This window comes from Macrobrachium nipponense, chromosome 8, assembly GCF_015104395.2.
Source record: "Macrobrachium nipponense isolate FS-2020 chromosome 8, ASM1510439v2, whole genome shotgun sequence".
NCBI lineage: Eukaryota > Metazoa > Arthropoda > Malacostraca > Decapoda > Palaemonidae > Macrobrachium > Macrobrachium nipponense.
The window spans coordinates 39,074,703-39,092,202 of NC_087203.1; the positions used below are offsets into that span (position 1 = coordinate 39,074,703).

General features: G+C 35.4%; 2 protein-coding genes across 3 annotated transcripts in view; one reads left to right on the top strand and one right to left on the bottom strand.

Annotated features, from left to right (window-relative positions):
• The window catches only part of LOC135223056 (uncharacterized), a 50,190-nt gene extending 33,192 nt beyond the window's left edge, over positions 1-16,998 (top strand). Inside the window, exon 4 of the mRNA XM_064261564.1 lies at positions 16,618-16,998. Within this exon, the coding sequence (XP_064117634.1) occupies positions 16,618-16,998 (381 nt within the window). The remainder of the gene's footprint in view (positions 1-16,617) is intronic.
• The window catches only part of LOC135222690 (uncharacterized), a 341,671-nt gene that overhangs the window by 240,950 nt on the left and 83,221 nt on the right, over positions 1-17,500 (bottom strand). The window lies entirely within an intron of this gene.

Here is a 17,500-nt window from a genome sequence, read left to right on the forward strand (position 1 = left end):
AATTGATACAAAAAAAAACTAAATCGACTAGAGATTTAATGATAAAGCTGGAAATAAGAGACAAAGCGAAAGTTACATGAGAAATCCGACAAGAAATTACAGGAACAATAACAATGGGGAGAATTATAATCCAAAGCAAAAACCTAAAAAAAAAAAATTTATTTGCAAGAAAATGGAAGGATACAATATCTTGAAAGACAATGAAATCAAATGAAGAAAAGAGCTAAAAGAGAAAAGTATGTAACAGATGACGTAACATGCGAAGAAAACTTGGAAACAAGACAAAAAATACCCTCAGAGATTATTAAAACATCAGTATGTGCCCCAATCAACATCAGTCGAAGGGCATTTCTCCTGATAATATGGTAAATAACAACAATAATCTTCTACCGACATGTGTTTGTGAACCACAAACCGCCCCCATTGGTAGGTATTATTTTGAGGTCCTAATATTAGCGACGTTGGAGTAAAAATGACAAATATGAAGTCTCTATCTCCAGCAGTTCAAGAGTTGTGTCCAAGGATAAAGTTGTATACATAAACTAGCCATATGTCAAAGTCCTTCACATATTAAATAAAAAAATAAAAAAAGTTAAACTGACGGACAAACAGGCAGAAACAACGAACGATCTGCCTTCATACTCAAGGAAGGAAAGAATAATATAGAATTTTGGCCAAAGGCGCCAAGCGCTGGGACCTATGAAGTCATTCAGTGCTGAAAGGTAATTGACGATAAGAGGGTTTGAAAGGTGCTGTAACAAGAGGAAAACCTCGCAGTTGCACTATGAAATAATTGTTAGAGAGGGTGGAAAGTGAGATGGAAGAATGAGAATATGAACGGAGGCAGAGCAAAAGGAATGAGAGAGATTGCGGCTAGGAGCCGATAAGGACGGTGCCAAGAACCTAAGGTAACTCTCTTACAGTGCACCACATGAGATGCACTAACGGCGCTACTACCCCCCTACGGAGGTTTGTTGCTCAAGTTCATTCAATCATTTGTTTATTACCCAAGAGTATGAAAATATACCTACATATTCGACGTCCTCATGCTAACTTTGTCTCAAAGCCAACGAAACTTTCCACTCTAACTCCGTATCCTTCTAGGCCGAAATGTTTAGAACAATGTACGAAGAATTGTGACAGACTCAAGGACAGGCAGACAACAGAAAAAAAAAAGAAAAAAGGCACTATTGTCTTCTAACGTGTCAACAGGAGACTAACAATACGTAAGAAAGATGCGAAGAAAAAAAACAAAAACACACACACATACATGATGAAAACAATCGATGACGAAGTTTAATTCTCCTCTTATCGAGTAACCCGGCCCCCCCCCCCCCCAAAAAAAAAAAAAAAAAAAAAAAATTCTTTTCAGCAACTTATACAACAAAAATATTATAAAATTATATACATATATAAAAATATTACCCACTAAGGAACTGGATGTAGGAAAACGAGACAAAAATCCGCATTAAGAGAATGAAAAAAAAATATATATATAGCTGATAAATATTATCGCTAAAAATATAATTATATATATTATATATATATATATATATATATATATATATATCAATATATTTATATATATATATATATATATATATATATATATATATATATATACTATATACCATATATATGTATGATGTATATATATATTATTTCTTTCTTTCCTCCGCCACTTCACTTTCAACTGCCGCCATGGGAGCCTTAGCCGACCTCCTCCTCCCCCTCCTCCCTCCCTCCCCTCCTCCTCCCCCCTCCTCCTCCTCCTCCTCCACCTCCTTTCCTCCTCCTCCTTCTTTCTTTTCTTTTTCCTCCTTATCTCCACCTCCTCCTTGAGTGACTCCAGGATTCAAATACTTTCCAGCCTAAGAAAGAGTGGACGGGAAGAGAGAGAGAGAGAGAGAGAGAGAGAGAGAGAGAGAGAGAAGTTCCATGTAAAAATTGAGAGGAGAGGAAGAAGTTCCGAGGCACAAACAGACGTTAACGGTAACGGGAATAAAACAGAAAAGAAAGACACCACAAAAAATCATGAAGGGCAACTCATGAAACAAATTAAAACAAAAACATAAACAAATCAAGGCATATCTCGAACTGACACATTGAATATGAAAGTCAAGCGTAAACAAAATGTATAACACACACACACAAACACGCACAAGCACGCACAGACAAACCTAAATCAAGGACGTTACCAAAAAGAACTACAACGATAATTTGCTCTTTGAAATGATAAAGAGAACTTTTAAAGAAATAAAAAAAGACTAAACCAATATTCCTCGTTTCTGAAATTGCGGACTCCTAGTAACATAATCTTATCCCCGTTTAAACTTTCCTCCCAAAGGACTCCTCCAGTCGAAGGAGGAGGAGGAGGAGGGGAGGAGGTTCGGAAGGAGGAGGAGGAGGAGGAGGAGGAGGAGGAGGGGTGAGAAAGAAGACGTCTCTTTTCCCTTCCAGTCTTCTAGCTCTTTCTCACGACAAGGAATCTTTTTTTTTATCTTTTATTAGAGAAAATATAAAATATTTCACAATTGTAACAGAATTACATTCAGAATTTTATCCGATGAGAGTATTATCATATCTCTTGTAACAATACATAGCCAGCTTAGATTCTACACATCTTTTTTTTATTTTAAGTATATTACATACTTGAATTTTCTATGTATATACATACATATACCCATACCTATACACTGTATATACAGACTCATTTCACCTACCTATATCTCTGTATATACTAGAATTCCAAGTAACTACGTGTAAAATGAGAATAAATATTTTTAAATGACTTACACAATACATACCTATTTCTGAATGTACTTTCTCTTATTAAAAAGATGAATCTAAAGTGTTCTATCACTTCGTTTCTCACGATGATTCGTGTGTCACTACAAGAAAGTACTCAACAGAATTTCATGCGACGGTCATCTATAGCATAAGTGTCATTTAAAACGCAGTTTAATTCATGTCATTAACAAGTTCAAAGACCTCCATGAGTCCGACCCCAGTGACAAAGAGAATTTTCAATGCGGACGGTCATCTATAGCATAAGTGTCATTTAAAACTCACTCTAATTCATGTCATTAATAAGTTCAAAGACCTCCAAGAGTCGAACCCGTGAAAGAGAATTTCATGCGACGGTCATCTATAGCATAAGAGTCATTTAAAACTCACTCTAATTCATGTCATTAACAAGTTCAAAGAGCTTCAAGAGTCGAACCCCGTGAAAGAGAAGGATTCGCCTGCGCCATTTTACTGTGGGAAAGTTGAGTCAGAAAATTAAACCCGAATGATTCGACTGCTTTTTATCTCTTGCTTCCAAATGATCAAAGTATCAAGGGAAAGGCTATTTGAACTAATGCCAAGAGCGCTCTCTCTCTCTCTCTCTCTCTCTCTCTCTCTCTCTCTCTCTCTCTCTCTCGCTTCGAATGACCGGACTGTCGAGGTAAAGGCACTCGAACTCATGTCAAGTTCTTTTCTTTGAAAAAGAGAGGCGCTGGGAAGGAGCATCTTAATGTCCCAGGATACCTGGAATGAGTCCTTTTTTGGCAAGAGTTCAAAATGTGTCCAACATAAGCTATTGGGAATCGCCCTTCGATTAATTCCTTCGTGTTCGTAGAGGCCAACGCTACGTCACATCCGGAATAACATGCCATACCTTGCAATAGCTGACCTGAATAGGTCCAGGTTTCACGTTACGTAGGTTCCATTGGTCAGAAATTCTCTGCTACAAATGAAGCACAGTTACAATTTCGGATTTCTTTGTTTTTCTACACGTCCGGGTTTCACTGGATTTCTTCTCTTCGGTTTGCTATACTTCCTTATTCACTGAAACTCGAATACATGAAAAAACAAAAACAATGGAGACCCATGCTTCATTTGTAGCAGAGAATTTCAGACTAATGGAATCTACTTTACGTGAAATCTGAGCCTCTCCAGAAGTGAGCAATAGACGAGGAAGGAATTGTGTTACACTTAGAGGCTAAAGAAAGTAAGAGGAGGAAGGCTCATGCGACTGCCGAAACAAAGATCTTCAGAGATTTAATGAATAAAAGTCTAAAATCGTCCACACAACAGTAAAATAAGTGTGACGAGTTGATAACCACTGAACCATGGGTTTTAAATATATTTATATATATATATATATATATATATATATATATATATATATATATATATATATATATATATATACATGTGTGTATATATATATATATATATATATATATATATTATATATATATATATACACACGAGAGAAGAGAGAGAGAGAGAGAGAGAGAAGAGGGAGAGAGAGAGAGAGAGAGAGAGAGAATTTTAAATCACGTCATTAAGTGTTTATATTACGCTCTCAATCAGTTCCTGTTTCCCCTACTGAGCGTGATAAGGTTTACCCACCTCAAGTACTTGGACACGAAGTAAAAAATGATGGTAAGTCAACAATGGTCACGCAAACAAATAAACAAAAGATACACATGATAATAAACACAACAGTAATCATGAACAATCAAAAATGAAAAAAAGACAAATAAAACAAAGATACACATGATAATAAACGCAACAGTAATCATGAACAATCACAAATGAAATAAAAATGACAGCAAACTAAAATTCCTTCATGAAACTGGATAATAACGAAAACATTGATAACAGTCCAACCAACTTTAAAGGGAACAAAGAAATAAGCAACCATCCCTCTTCCAGGCAACAGACGACGACCTTTGCAACGCTTATGCAAGTGAATGTTCAATAAGGTCAATACTTACCTGCCCCCTAATTAACCTACGCAACAAGCGCTAATTATATCATAGCCTTCTACCTCCCCCCCCCCCCCCCCCCCACCCCTCAACCCTGCCTCCCACACCCTACCTCAAACATGAGCAAAACCCCACAACCCTCCGACAGGAACATTAAGCCATATTGGTCCCCTCCATCTCCCCACAGGGACGTACATCTATTTCCCTCCCACGAAAACATAAACCCATATCCCCCTCCCATAGAAACATATACTACATACGTATTCCCACCCCACAGGAACATAAACCTATTTTCCCTCCCACAGGAACATGAACCTATGTTCCCTCCCACAGGAACATGAACCTATGTTCCCTCCCACAGGAACATGAACCTATTTCCCTCCCACGGGAACATGCCCTGTAACCATATCCCTCCCATAAGACCATATACCTTTAAGTTCTCCAAAGAACCATAACAAATAGAATCATCGCCCACCCACCACACCCCCTCCCACGCGTGCACCGCCCCCATTAATAAGGGGTCGGTCACTTGCACAGGTGACATGAACAGAAATTCGACATTAAGGGCCCGGGGGCTTTTAATATTAGGGCATCGTAGGAGGAGCGCCGGACGCACCCCTCCACCCTGGTAACATCAAGGCTTTTCATCAACCTTCAACTTCTTCCCTCTCCCTGTTCCTTTTCGGCATTCAATTCTCCCCCTTCCTTCTCCTCTTCTCGTTCTTAGTCACTGTTCTTCCTCAGGATTTAGTTTCCACTATTTTCCCTCCTTGTATTTCTTTCAGAAAATCTTTTACCATAATGCCATGTTATTTCCAGCATTCAAATTCTGCCCTTTTCAACGACCTTCGCTTTTTTTTTTTATCAGAATTTGACCTTTTCCCCTTTTCAGGATGTAATTGGCCCTCATACATGCTCTTGTTTACGTTTAGCGTCAACTTTTCCTTACGTTCTATACAGCATTAGACATTTCTTCCACTTTACCTTACATTATTCAACTCCCCTTTCCCATCATAAATTTCCCCTTTGGAAAATTGATGTAATTGGCCCTCATACATGCTCTTGTTTGCGTTTAGTATCAACTTTTCCTTACGTTCTGTTCAGTATTAGATATTTTCCCCCTTCCCTTGCAGTATTTAAATTTTCCTTTCCCTCATAAATTTCTCTTTGGAAAATTTGTCTCCACCCCATCGTCATACTCTAGATATTCCATCAAACCTAATTCTCTTTCCTTAATTATCTAGTCCCTACTTCTTAAAGTCCTTTATAATCCCACCTTATTCAAATAATCATTGCCAATCCTTGAGTCATTAGATTCTCTTAATCTCATCTTCTTTATTCCAATAATTATAATTCCTACTTCTCCTTTGAGTCATTCACTCCTGACTTCTTTCACTCTTCAACTCACAATACGTAGTAAATTAATCCAAACTTGTTCAAGCAATTAAATCTCTACTGTGAGGCATTTAATCCCTCCTTCTTTAAGTCCTTTTATCCCCACATCTCCATCGAGTAAATTAATCCTCACTCTTTCTTCTTCAAGCCATTTAATCCCTATTTCAAGTTATTTAATCCATAGTTATTCAAATCACTGAATTACCATTATACTCATTTAATCCAGAATGACCGTCCAAGTCATTTAATCCCCACTACATGAAGTCAATTACTCTCCACTACATGAAGTCATTTACTCTCCAATACATGAAGAAATTTAATCCCCGCAACAAAAAAGTTACTTTATCCCCACTACATGAAGTTCTTTAATCCCAATACGTGGTTATGCAATCCCCACTACATCAAGTCATTTAATCCACAATACATGATGTCATTTAATCCCCAATGCATGAAGTCATTTAATCCCTAATACATGTAGTCACTTAATTACAATTACCCACTACATAAAGTCGTTTAATCTCCAATACATCAAGTCATTTAATTCCAATACATGACGTCATTTAATCCCCGCTGCTTCCCATCATTTAATCCCTGCTTCCCATCATGTAATCCCCACTGCTTCCCATCATGTAATCCCCACGGTTGCCAGTCATTTAATCCACAGTTCATCACACGCTCACAAAAATCCGAAATCCCCCTTAGACGACTGAGATTGGCAGAAGCTCCCAGATTTCTCGCTAATTAAAATGGAGATTTTAAACCCTCGTGTGAAGACTGCCAGAAAAATAAGTCATGCATAAATAACAAGTTTTTATTATACAATACATCAATATACTGACACGGAGTAATTCTGGATTCCGTCTCCCAATAAATTGCTGAATATTTCTCCGAGTATTCAATATCCGAGCCGTTTTTATTAGTGGCGGGGATAGTCATTAAAACACGGCTGCTCAAAAATCTATTTTAATTAAACAATAAAGCAACAGACTTGAAATGAATAATTCTTTGCTCAATAACTCAACAGGCAGCGAATATTTTCAAAACATTCAATATCTCCGCCGTTCTTCTCTCAATAGTAATAGTAATAGTATTAATAATAGTGTTAGTATTAGTAATAGTAATTTCAAAAACTGGCGCATCAACAAACTCGTATATGCAATTGCACCTCAGAGCATAAAAATGAAGGCAATCTACTGTTAATGCCTCCAGAATTATTAAACCGTTAAAGCATTTAATCATAAACTGACAGGCAAAACAAATGGTTCCATTCTGTAAAAAAACAAAACAGAACTAGAGCATATTTTTTCTTTGCTTAACTATCATATGTAAAATCCGAAATTTTTAATATCAACACCTTAAGTAAAGTTAAAAGCATTCAATGAAAACATTCTTAAATAAAATAATATAGCTGGTTCACTTAAGGTAGATTCTTGGATGAGACGTATGCTTACGAGACGTTTGTTTGGCGGCCGCTGATTGGCTGGTACCGGGAGGTAGTCAGCTCCCAGCCAATTAGAGCCCGCCAAACAAACGTCTTGCGTAGATATAGGGCTCACCCAAGAATCTACCTTAAGTGAACCAGCTATAGGTCCTCATATCCTGAGCTTAATAACGCATACGAAAAAGTTTAATAAGTAAAATCAATAAGAAAAGATATTTAGTTGTAATATAATAAAAGATTCGTGAATAACACTCACACACGGCCACGTAAGCCTCTTTCATACTCTGACTTCAAAGTACGAAGGTCATACGAACTTAAACATGGTTTTTTTTTTGCTAATTTTGCTAAAATAATAGCTGACTCCTCTTTTGGAATCTTTCTCATTTATACAATCCATGAAATATGATGTATGCCAGAGGTGTGTGTAATATATATATATATATATATATATATATATATATATATATATATATATTATATATATATATATAGATATATATATATACAAAATATTATATATTTATATATATATATATATATATATATATATATATATACACAATATATATATATATATATATATATATATATATATATATATATATATATATATATATATATATATCAATATATATACTATATATATATATATATATATATATATATATATATATACACACACACAAGGAAAAATGAACCAAACTTCAAACAGTCAGTCGTATGAAGAAAATAAACTAAGTACACACACGCACACTATTATGTACTATATAATGTAATGTGTAACAGATTTATTTTATTTATACGGAACTATTATTATAATATTTATTATCTATTAAATATATATATATATATAATATTATATATATAATAATCGTAATTAAAAGAAAGAAACTAAGTTAACACTATTACATTATTATAATACAATAGTGTGCGTGTGTTGTACTTAGTTGTATTTTCTTCATACGACTGACTGTTTGAAGTTTGGTTCATTTTTCCCACATCAGTTTCCCATCCTTTAAAAACAGGCAGGCGATATGTACAATCCAATACATCATACATACATACATAAACATACATACATGCATGCGTACATAAGATCAATTACTTCTTTCTGGTTAAGCCCTATAACCTTGCCATATTTTTTTCTCGCCCTTTTATATTTCTTGTTTTCGATCAAACAGCAGATATGATGCATAAGAGCGTAAAAGAGCCATTTATTTAGCATCAGTCGCGAAGAAATCAACACTTATACACCCACGCACACACGCGCACACACACACACACACAACACACACACACACACCAAACCCCATGTGCAGGACGTCAGCTCACATAACGCTGAAGCACACTCGAGAGACTTTTCAACAATCATTAAGTCCCGATGATCCTCTTGACGTAACAGCCACTCGGGGAGGATTCGACATCATCTCTCGACCATAACATCAAGAGAACATCACTTCGTCACATCATTGTGACTGATTATGACGATGATTATGACGAGATGGACATAATCGCCAATTTCTCCAAGTGATTATGAAGCTGAGAATAAGATTGGTGTTTTCCATAATTGTTCTCTTCGTTTCAAAATGAGGTTTGAGTAGCGTTACGTAATTCGAAATTATCTTTTTAAGTTTATACAGTCATTCTGAATGACCAGTTTCTATTACAAGACCTTTGCAAAACTTATTTTTCCAACGTTAATCTGTTTGACGCTTCTACCAAGAAAGTATCTTAACACCAATAAAAAATGGATCATTCAAGTTTCCTCCGCAAACGAAATATTTGACAAACGTGAAGTAACACCAGATGATTAGATGATTACGCATGTATTGTTTGTTTGTTTGTATGGAGTTTTTACGTTGCATGGAACCAGTGGTTATTCAGCAACGGAACCAACGGCTCTACATGACTTCCGAACCACGTCGAGAGTGAACTTCTATCACCAGAAACACACATCTCTAACTCCAAAATACTGTGTGGAACTCACGCACTCCAGAGTAAACTGCCTGCTGTATTCATTTTATGAACGGCAATCAATTCTCACCCTATTTCTGAGTTCCTGTATCGCTCTGCCTGCTTCGGTGGCCAACCGGTGGTCCACGGACCGCTGGTGGTCCATGAAGAAATTTTGATGGTCCGCAGAAAAATTGGGACATTATTTAAATTTTCATGTTTTCTTAATCCTCTTATGGCAACCCTGATACAGAAGACAGAGACCCCAGTGTTGCCAATTTAGCATTTTTAACGCTTGATTTAGCATTTTAGGGCGATTTAGTTTTACAAATTTGGATCCAGCATATATAGCAGGAAAAAAAACAGCATTAACTAACTAACAGCATTATTAACTACAATAAATTAAACATTACAAATATGAATTTATTCTAACGTAGTACACATAAAATGCATATCAAATTGACCTTTTTTTTTTATTCATATTAGTGGTACGGCAAATTTAAAATTATACATTCAGTGGTCCATGAAATTCGAAAGGTTGGCGACCACTGTGACACTCAACTCAACATGGGAGTCTATTTAGACTTTTCTTACAGTGACCGGGCTTCGTTTTGGCCAAGTAAGCAATCACCGTCACTTCACTGTATTTTATTTTGTACCTACTCTGTACTCATGCATGCACATTTATATAAAACACACACACACACACACACACACACACACACACACATATATATTATATATATAATATATATAATATATATATATTCATATATATATATATATATATATATATACATATATATGATATATATATATATAAATATGTAAGTGTGTGTGTGTTTGTGTGTACACAATTCCTAATTAAATCCGTTCCCTTTCGATGCCACTCTGGCTACCTACAACGTGTTTACATAAACAACGCAACACAAACAAAAGAATGAATCTTGCAGGGCACTTTTAACAATTCCTGAAAGGGGACGTCTGGACATAAATGCGGAGCTGTGGAAACAGATCTTAACTCAATTTGCAAAAAAAAAAAAAAAAAAAAAAAAAAAAAAAAAAAAAAAAAAAAAAAAAAAAAAAAAAACAAAAAAAAAAAAAAAAAAAAAAAAAAAAAAAAAAAAAAAAAAAAAAAGTCACTAAATGAGAGGGAGAGAGAGAGAGAGAGAGAGAGAGAGAGAGAGGGGGGGGGGGGGGGTTACTTAATTTAACCAAAGGTTCTGTTTAGCACTAAATCCTAATGCCGGTCTATTCAAGTAAGTTTATTCCTGAGATGATACGAATTTTAACAAATTATTTAATATCTCAAAAGAAAAAAAAGAAACAATGATAATAAGAGGCCAAACGCCAAGCGCTGGGACCTATGAGGTCATTCAGCGCTGAGAGGGAAATTGAGAGTGGAAAGGTTTGGAAGACAGAGATTATGAAAGGAGGTGCAGCAAAAAGAATGAAAAACGTCGCAGCTAGGGGCCGATGGGACGCTGCTAAGAACCTTAAATAGTGCCTACAATGCACCGTGCGTGGTGCATTGATGCCCCCCGGGGGGGTAGGAGCCCCCAAAAAGAGAAATCGAGGCACCTCCTCCTTCTGTGGACTCCAGTCACCCACCTGAATAATTCGACGTCAATTACTTTCTGATCCCGAAGAGGAAATCGATGGGTGGACGATGACTGTGAATAATGAGCCCTGCATCACACCCGCAGACCCCCTCATTCGGCATCTCACTTTCTGCCCACCCACGAGGAACCCGCGTTCGATCCCCGAACCAAGCGAGGAAGGACGAACTCTTAAAACGAATTCTAAGGACAAATTAAGTGCCACGAAATACAAGCCGACTCAGATTGGCTAGAAACGATTCGCAATTTAACGTGAGTGTCGTCAATCGCTTGTCGTCGTCTTCATTTATTTCTCCTATCTTTGCTCGGTGTCAGAGTACTAATTATTTTTCAATTTACCAAATTATTTAAATTCATTCCCATCTTTTACTAATTTTATTTACTTTCTTTACTAATTATTTATTTCTTTATTTACTAAATCATTTAAATTCATTCATATCTTTTACTAATTTCATTTACTTTCTGTACTAATTATTTCTTTATTTACCAAATTATTTAAATTCATTCATATTTCTTACTAATTCCATTTACTTTCTTTACTAATTATTTCTTTATTTACCAAATCATTTAAATTCATTCATATCTTTTACTAATTTCATTTACTTTCTTTACTAATTATTTCTTTATTTACCAAATCATTTGAATTCATTCATATTTCTTACTAATTTCATTTACTTGCTGTACTAATTATTTTTCCACTTACCAAATTATCAAATTCATTCATATCTTTTACTAATTTCATTTATTTTCTGTACTAATTACTTTTACATTTACCAAAGGATTTTAAATTCATTGATATTTTACTAATTTCATTTAAATTTTCTGTACTGATTATTTTTCAATTTTACCAAAATTTACTTTAAATTCTTCCATATTCTTATAGTTAATTTCATTTATTTTCTGTACTGATTATTTTTCCATTTACCAAATTATTTAAATTCATTCATATCTTTTACTAATTACATTTACTTTCTGTACTAATTACTTTTACATTTACCAAATGATTTAAATTCATTGATATCTTTTACTAATTTCATTTATTTTCTGTACTGATTATTTTTCAATTTACCAAATTATTTTAAATTCCATTCAATCATTAAGTAATTTCATTTATTTGCTGTACTGATTATTTTTCCATTTACCAAATGATTTTAAATTCATTATAATCTTTAAACTAATTTTCATTTATTTTCTGTAAAACTGATTTAAATTCCATTTACTTAAATTATTTAAATTCATTCATTTTATCTACAATTTCATTTACTTTCTGTTCTGATTATTTTTCCATTTACCAAATTATTTAAATTCGTTCATATCTTTTACTAATTTCATTTATTTTCTGTACTGATTATTTTTCCATTTACCAAATTATTTAAATTCGTTCATATCTTTTACTAATTTCATTTATTTTCTGTCCTGATTATTTTTCCATTTACCAAATTATTTAAATTCGTTCATATCTTTAAACTAATTTCATTCACATTCTGTCGTTTCATTCGGGGCTACCCACCCACCCTCCCTTCCTTCCTTCCTTCGCCTTTCTTATCTTCAAGAGCCTGGGATGAAAAGGGGACACTGGGATACCAGCCCCATTGTTTTTTGCTAATAAGAATCCTTTATTTACTAAGAGAGTGTTGGCAGGACTATAAGGATGAGCCTATTGAATTCCCCCGAAGACACATCGTCTTATTTCTCCATTCACAGACAGTGTTTATCTTTCCTATTTCCGATGATCTTCGTTGCAATGTAAACAATCAATATTTGACTCTATATTCACCAACCCTGTCCATTACAGTCACACAGAATTTGTACATGCATATATACGCACGCACACACACACACACACACACACACACACACACACATATATATAATATATATATATATATATATATATATATATATATAATATATACATATACACATATATAATTAGATATTTAAATTAAAGGTTATTTGTAGCATAATGTGTATATATGAATAACGGTGATGTGATAACTCATATACATGTAGTATATGTGTGTTCATTGGTGCGTGAGAAATATACTACATACAAATGCGTATGAATGGTTAACATCTCCCGCTGCAAGCATGAAGAACAGATATATATGAACAAATCACTGGTACATTAATTTCATTTTCTATGAATGTCTTAAAAAGTCGTACAAATAACGTTAAGGGTCACAATTTTCATGAATGTATTAAAAAGCCATGCAAATTTATGTTAAGTATCATGTGGTTAAGAATGGGGCAAAATAAATCTTTATTGTAAGTAGAAGACTGTCTCATAAAACGTAATATTTTACTGTTCATGAACCGACAGAAATCATCATTGTTTGTGAATAGATATAAAAGAAATAACTTTTATATCTACTGATGAAATACATGAATTCGGATTCTGTTCCAAAACAGCGTTCCTCTTTCAAGGTAGGAGTTTTTTTTTTTTTAAGTAGAAAATAAAAAAAACATATGCTCGTGTCAAGACGAAACCGTCAACTCATTTTAGAAAAAGCATCCGTATTCTCTTTCAGACAGAATTATACTTTCGCGAAAATGACTGATGTCATCAGCTCCATAATAGGCTACGAGGCCGGTCATTTTGATTAGGGGAAAACTTGTGACGTGTAATTTATCAACAACGACAACCCATTGTCCAAACTGTCGTTTTCCTAAAATGAAAAAACATGATCACGCAGTTCACTGATTTCATTTCGTCCATTCCAAATTTAGAATTTCTACTCCTTCCTCTGTTTTTCCCGTATTATAAATATTTCCCCTTTTAAAAGGAAAATTTATCATTTCCTTCTTAGTTAAGCCGCATCCTTCTTCCCATAGCTTCTTCGGGCCTGGGCAACAATAATGCATTCAAAATGCAGCAACATATGGCGTTTTCTCTTAAGATAAAAAAATAAATAGATTTTCTCGGCGCCGATGACTATGAAGTTTTTGTCGAGCAAATGCATGGTATACAAAGTCGAGATCAGCTCTATACCCTCGGAAGGCGTTGGGGGCACGTCTGGGCAATTTTAACTTCCAGCTAAAAGCCAGTACCCATTTACAGCTGGGTCGACTGGAGGAGCGGCAGACGGGAATCGAATGACAGACCTCGCAAACGGTAAGTGCTTTAAAAAGGTGTTCAATATATTAGTTCCAAAACAAACTTGTGCAGGGAATCTTTAAAAAAAAAAAAATTAATCTTAAATACTTGAAAAAACAGTCTACCAAAAACGCACCACACACTTGAAAACAAAACCATAAAAATAAGTTAAAATGGGGTCATCAATTTTTTTCTAATTCTAGTTTTTCTTTTCTTTTTTTTCCTCCGTCCTTAATCTTTCCTAATTCCCCTTTTCCTTTATTGGCTCATTATTCTCGGAGTTATCATCTTATATCGGTTCCCCTGAAACTCATTATCAAGCACTGAAGGTGAGAGAGCCAAAACTCTTCGAGGAATTTTTTTTTCTTATTCTGAGTAATAGATTTCATCTCTCTCTCTCTCTCTCTCTCTCTCTCTCTCTCTCTCTCTCTCTCTCTCTATGTGTGTGTGTGTGTAGGACAGGCAAAGGGTCCACTCCAAGAGAAATATCTTTTATCAGACGGTACTTCAACATCTTTTATTGAACTCAAAGTCATTTCAATACGTCCTTAATGAACTGAATTTTTGACCATCCTCTTTTCATAATCGCATTGACTGCGAGGGCACATTGCAATCCTACTCCACCCTCGCTGCTTAATCTCCCTCCTAATTTTGTTCCGTTCCCCTTCAAAGAAAACAGACAGGGGAGAACAGAAAAAATAATGCATTGAGAAGCCATCCGCATCGGCATTTGCAATGACGAGCCCTTCTTCCATGCAAATTACGTTGCAATTATTTTTATTTTTATTTTTCCCTAACCCCCTACATTTTGCTCAAAGGAACACCACATGACGCGTGTTTTCAAAAATGGACATTGAGCCCTTTTTAACTATTTTGAGAGTGATTTACCTGAGGAGACCCATTCTGGGTGATCAACCTCAGGACACCCATTTTGAGGGTGATTTACCTGAGGAGGACACCCATTTTTAGAGTGATCTACCAGAGGAGGCCCATTTTGAGAGTGATCTACCTGAGGAGGACACCCATTTTAAGAGTGATCTACCTGAGGAGGAGACATTTTGAGATTGATCTACCTGAAGATACCCAGACTTCTTTCTTGTCTCCCTCGAAAGTACCCATTCCGAATAACCCCTTGTGATCGTCGGCTGAACAGTGACTTGACTGTTGACTGTGGTGGGTCGCAGTCATGGATGAGACGGACATAAAGCCTACAACCTCGTATACGAAGAAAAACGGAATACTTTTGAATTTTTGAAAACAGGAAGGTCACCATTCCACAACCAGACACCCTCCCATCAGAAGGGGTGATTACCGAGATGGCGCCACCTCCTAGTATTCCTTGATGACCATCCGTTTAAAATTGACTAGAATCAACGTTTTAATCTCTGCTTATCAATAAAAATATTTATATATAATGATATCAATTTATAAAGTAAAAGCTGAGAAGAATCAACCTTTTTCAACTTTGTTGGTCAATAAATATATGAAAAATTATATCAATTTGAAAAGTAAAAGCCGAGAAGAATCAACCTTATTCTACTCTGCTGATCATATATATATATATATATATATATATATATATATATATATATCTATATATATATAAAATATATATATATATATTATATATATATATAGATATATATATATAGTATTATATATGCGTGTGTGTGTGTATGTGTATATAATATATATATATATATATATATATATATATATATATATATATATATATATATATATATATATATATATATATATATATATAAATTACATCAATTTAAAAAGTAAAAGCCATAAAGAATCAACCTTATTCTACCTTGCTGACATATTATATATATATATAATATATATAATATATAAGCTATAATATATATATAATATATATATATATATATATATTATATATATGTGTGTGTGTGGTGTGTGTGTGTGTGTGTGTGTGTGTGTGTGTGTGTGTGTGTATTATATCAATATCAAAAGTAAAAACCCAGAAGAACCAACCTTTTTCAAATATGCTGATCAACAAATAATTATATCAATAATCATACCGATCTACAAATAAAACTTTTTATGTCCCAATTTTTCTAGAAAATAATTTCTGATAATCCTTTTTTTTTTTTTGTGGAAGCAACGCCAACAGAGTGTTATCCTCTATAATCCGCTTTTGATCTGACCTTCCGGCCGCCGCTACGATTCCTTTCTCCTGCGTGAAAATAACCAGAGTGACTATATAACTAAGATGTACGATATTTTTTTTATTTTTATCATTACAAATTACTCCTTTTCTCGTTTTTCCTACTCCCTCTTCCTCTTCTCTGTACTTCTCGGTTGATTTTTTTCTTCTTTCAGTTATTCATATCATCTACTCCTCCTCCTCCTCCTCCTCCTATGCTACTTCTTTTCAACGGCTCCTGCTCCTCCTCCTCCTCCTCCTCCTATGCTACTTCTTTTCAACGGCTCCTGCTCCTCCTCCTCCTCCTCCTCCTACTCCTCCTCAACGGCTCCTCCTATTCTACTTCTTCTCAACGGCTGCTGCAGATGCTCACTCCTCCTCCTACTCTTCCTCCTCCTCTTCCTCTTCTTCTTAAGGCCGCCGCCTCCTCCTCCTCCTCCTCCTCCTCCTCCTCCTCCTCCTTCAGAACGGCTCTTGTCATCCCCAGTACTTTCGCATCCCCTAACATAAACAGAAGCGAGGAGAAAAAGACAAAAGCCGACCGACGTATCCTATAAAGCAGCGCAATCCATTACGCCCCTCCACTAACTTCCACCGAGACAGCACACGAGGATCCTCGGAGGAGGAGGAGGAGGAGGAGGAGGAGGAGGAGGAGGAGGAGGCGGAGACAGGATTGTCCCCGAAGGATAAAACCGCGCCGAAGGATATCATAAAAATCGTCGGGGGAGTTTGATCCCCCTCCGTTATTTCCCCTTTATCCTGCCGACTCGAAGGACCATCAAGGAAATGAAAAGCTGGGAATCCTCGACCCCCAGAAGGCAACGTAATTAAGTTCTCGGACATTAATGAAGGAGTCCTTCGCCATCAACTCCTCGGTTGCGTGAAGGTCCGTCTATGGTATGGCCACAGAGAGACAGAGAGAGAGAGAGAGAGAGAGATTACTTCATTGATGCTCCGTCGTGACGACAGTGAGGGCGATATATATATATATATATATCTATATATATATATATTATATATATATATAGGTATATATATATAATATATATATATATAGAT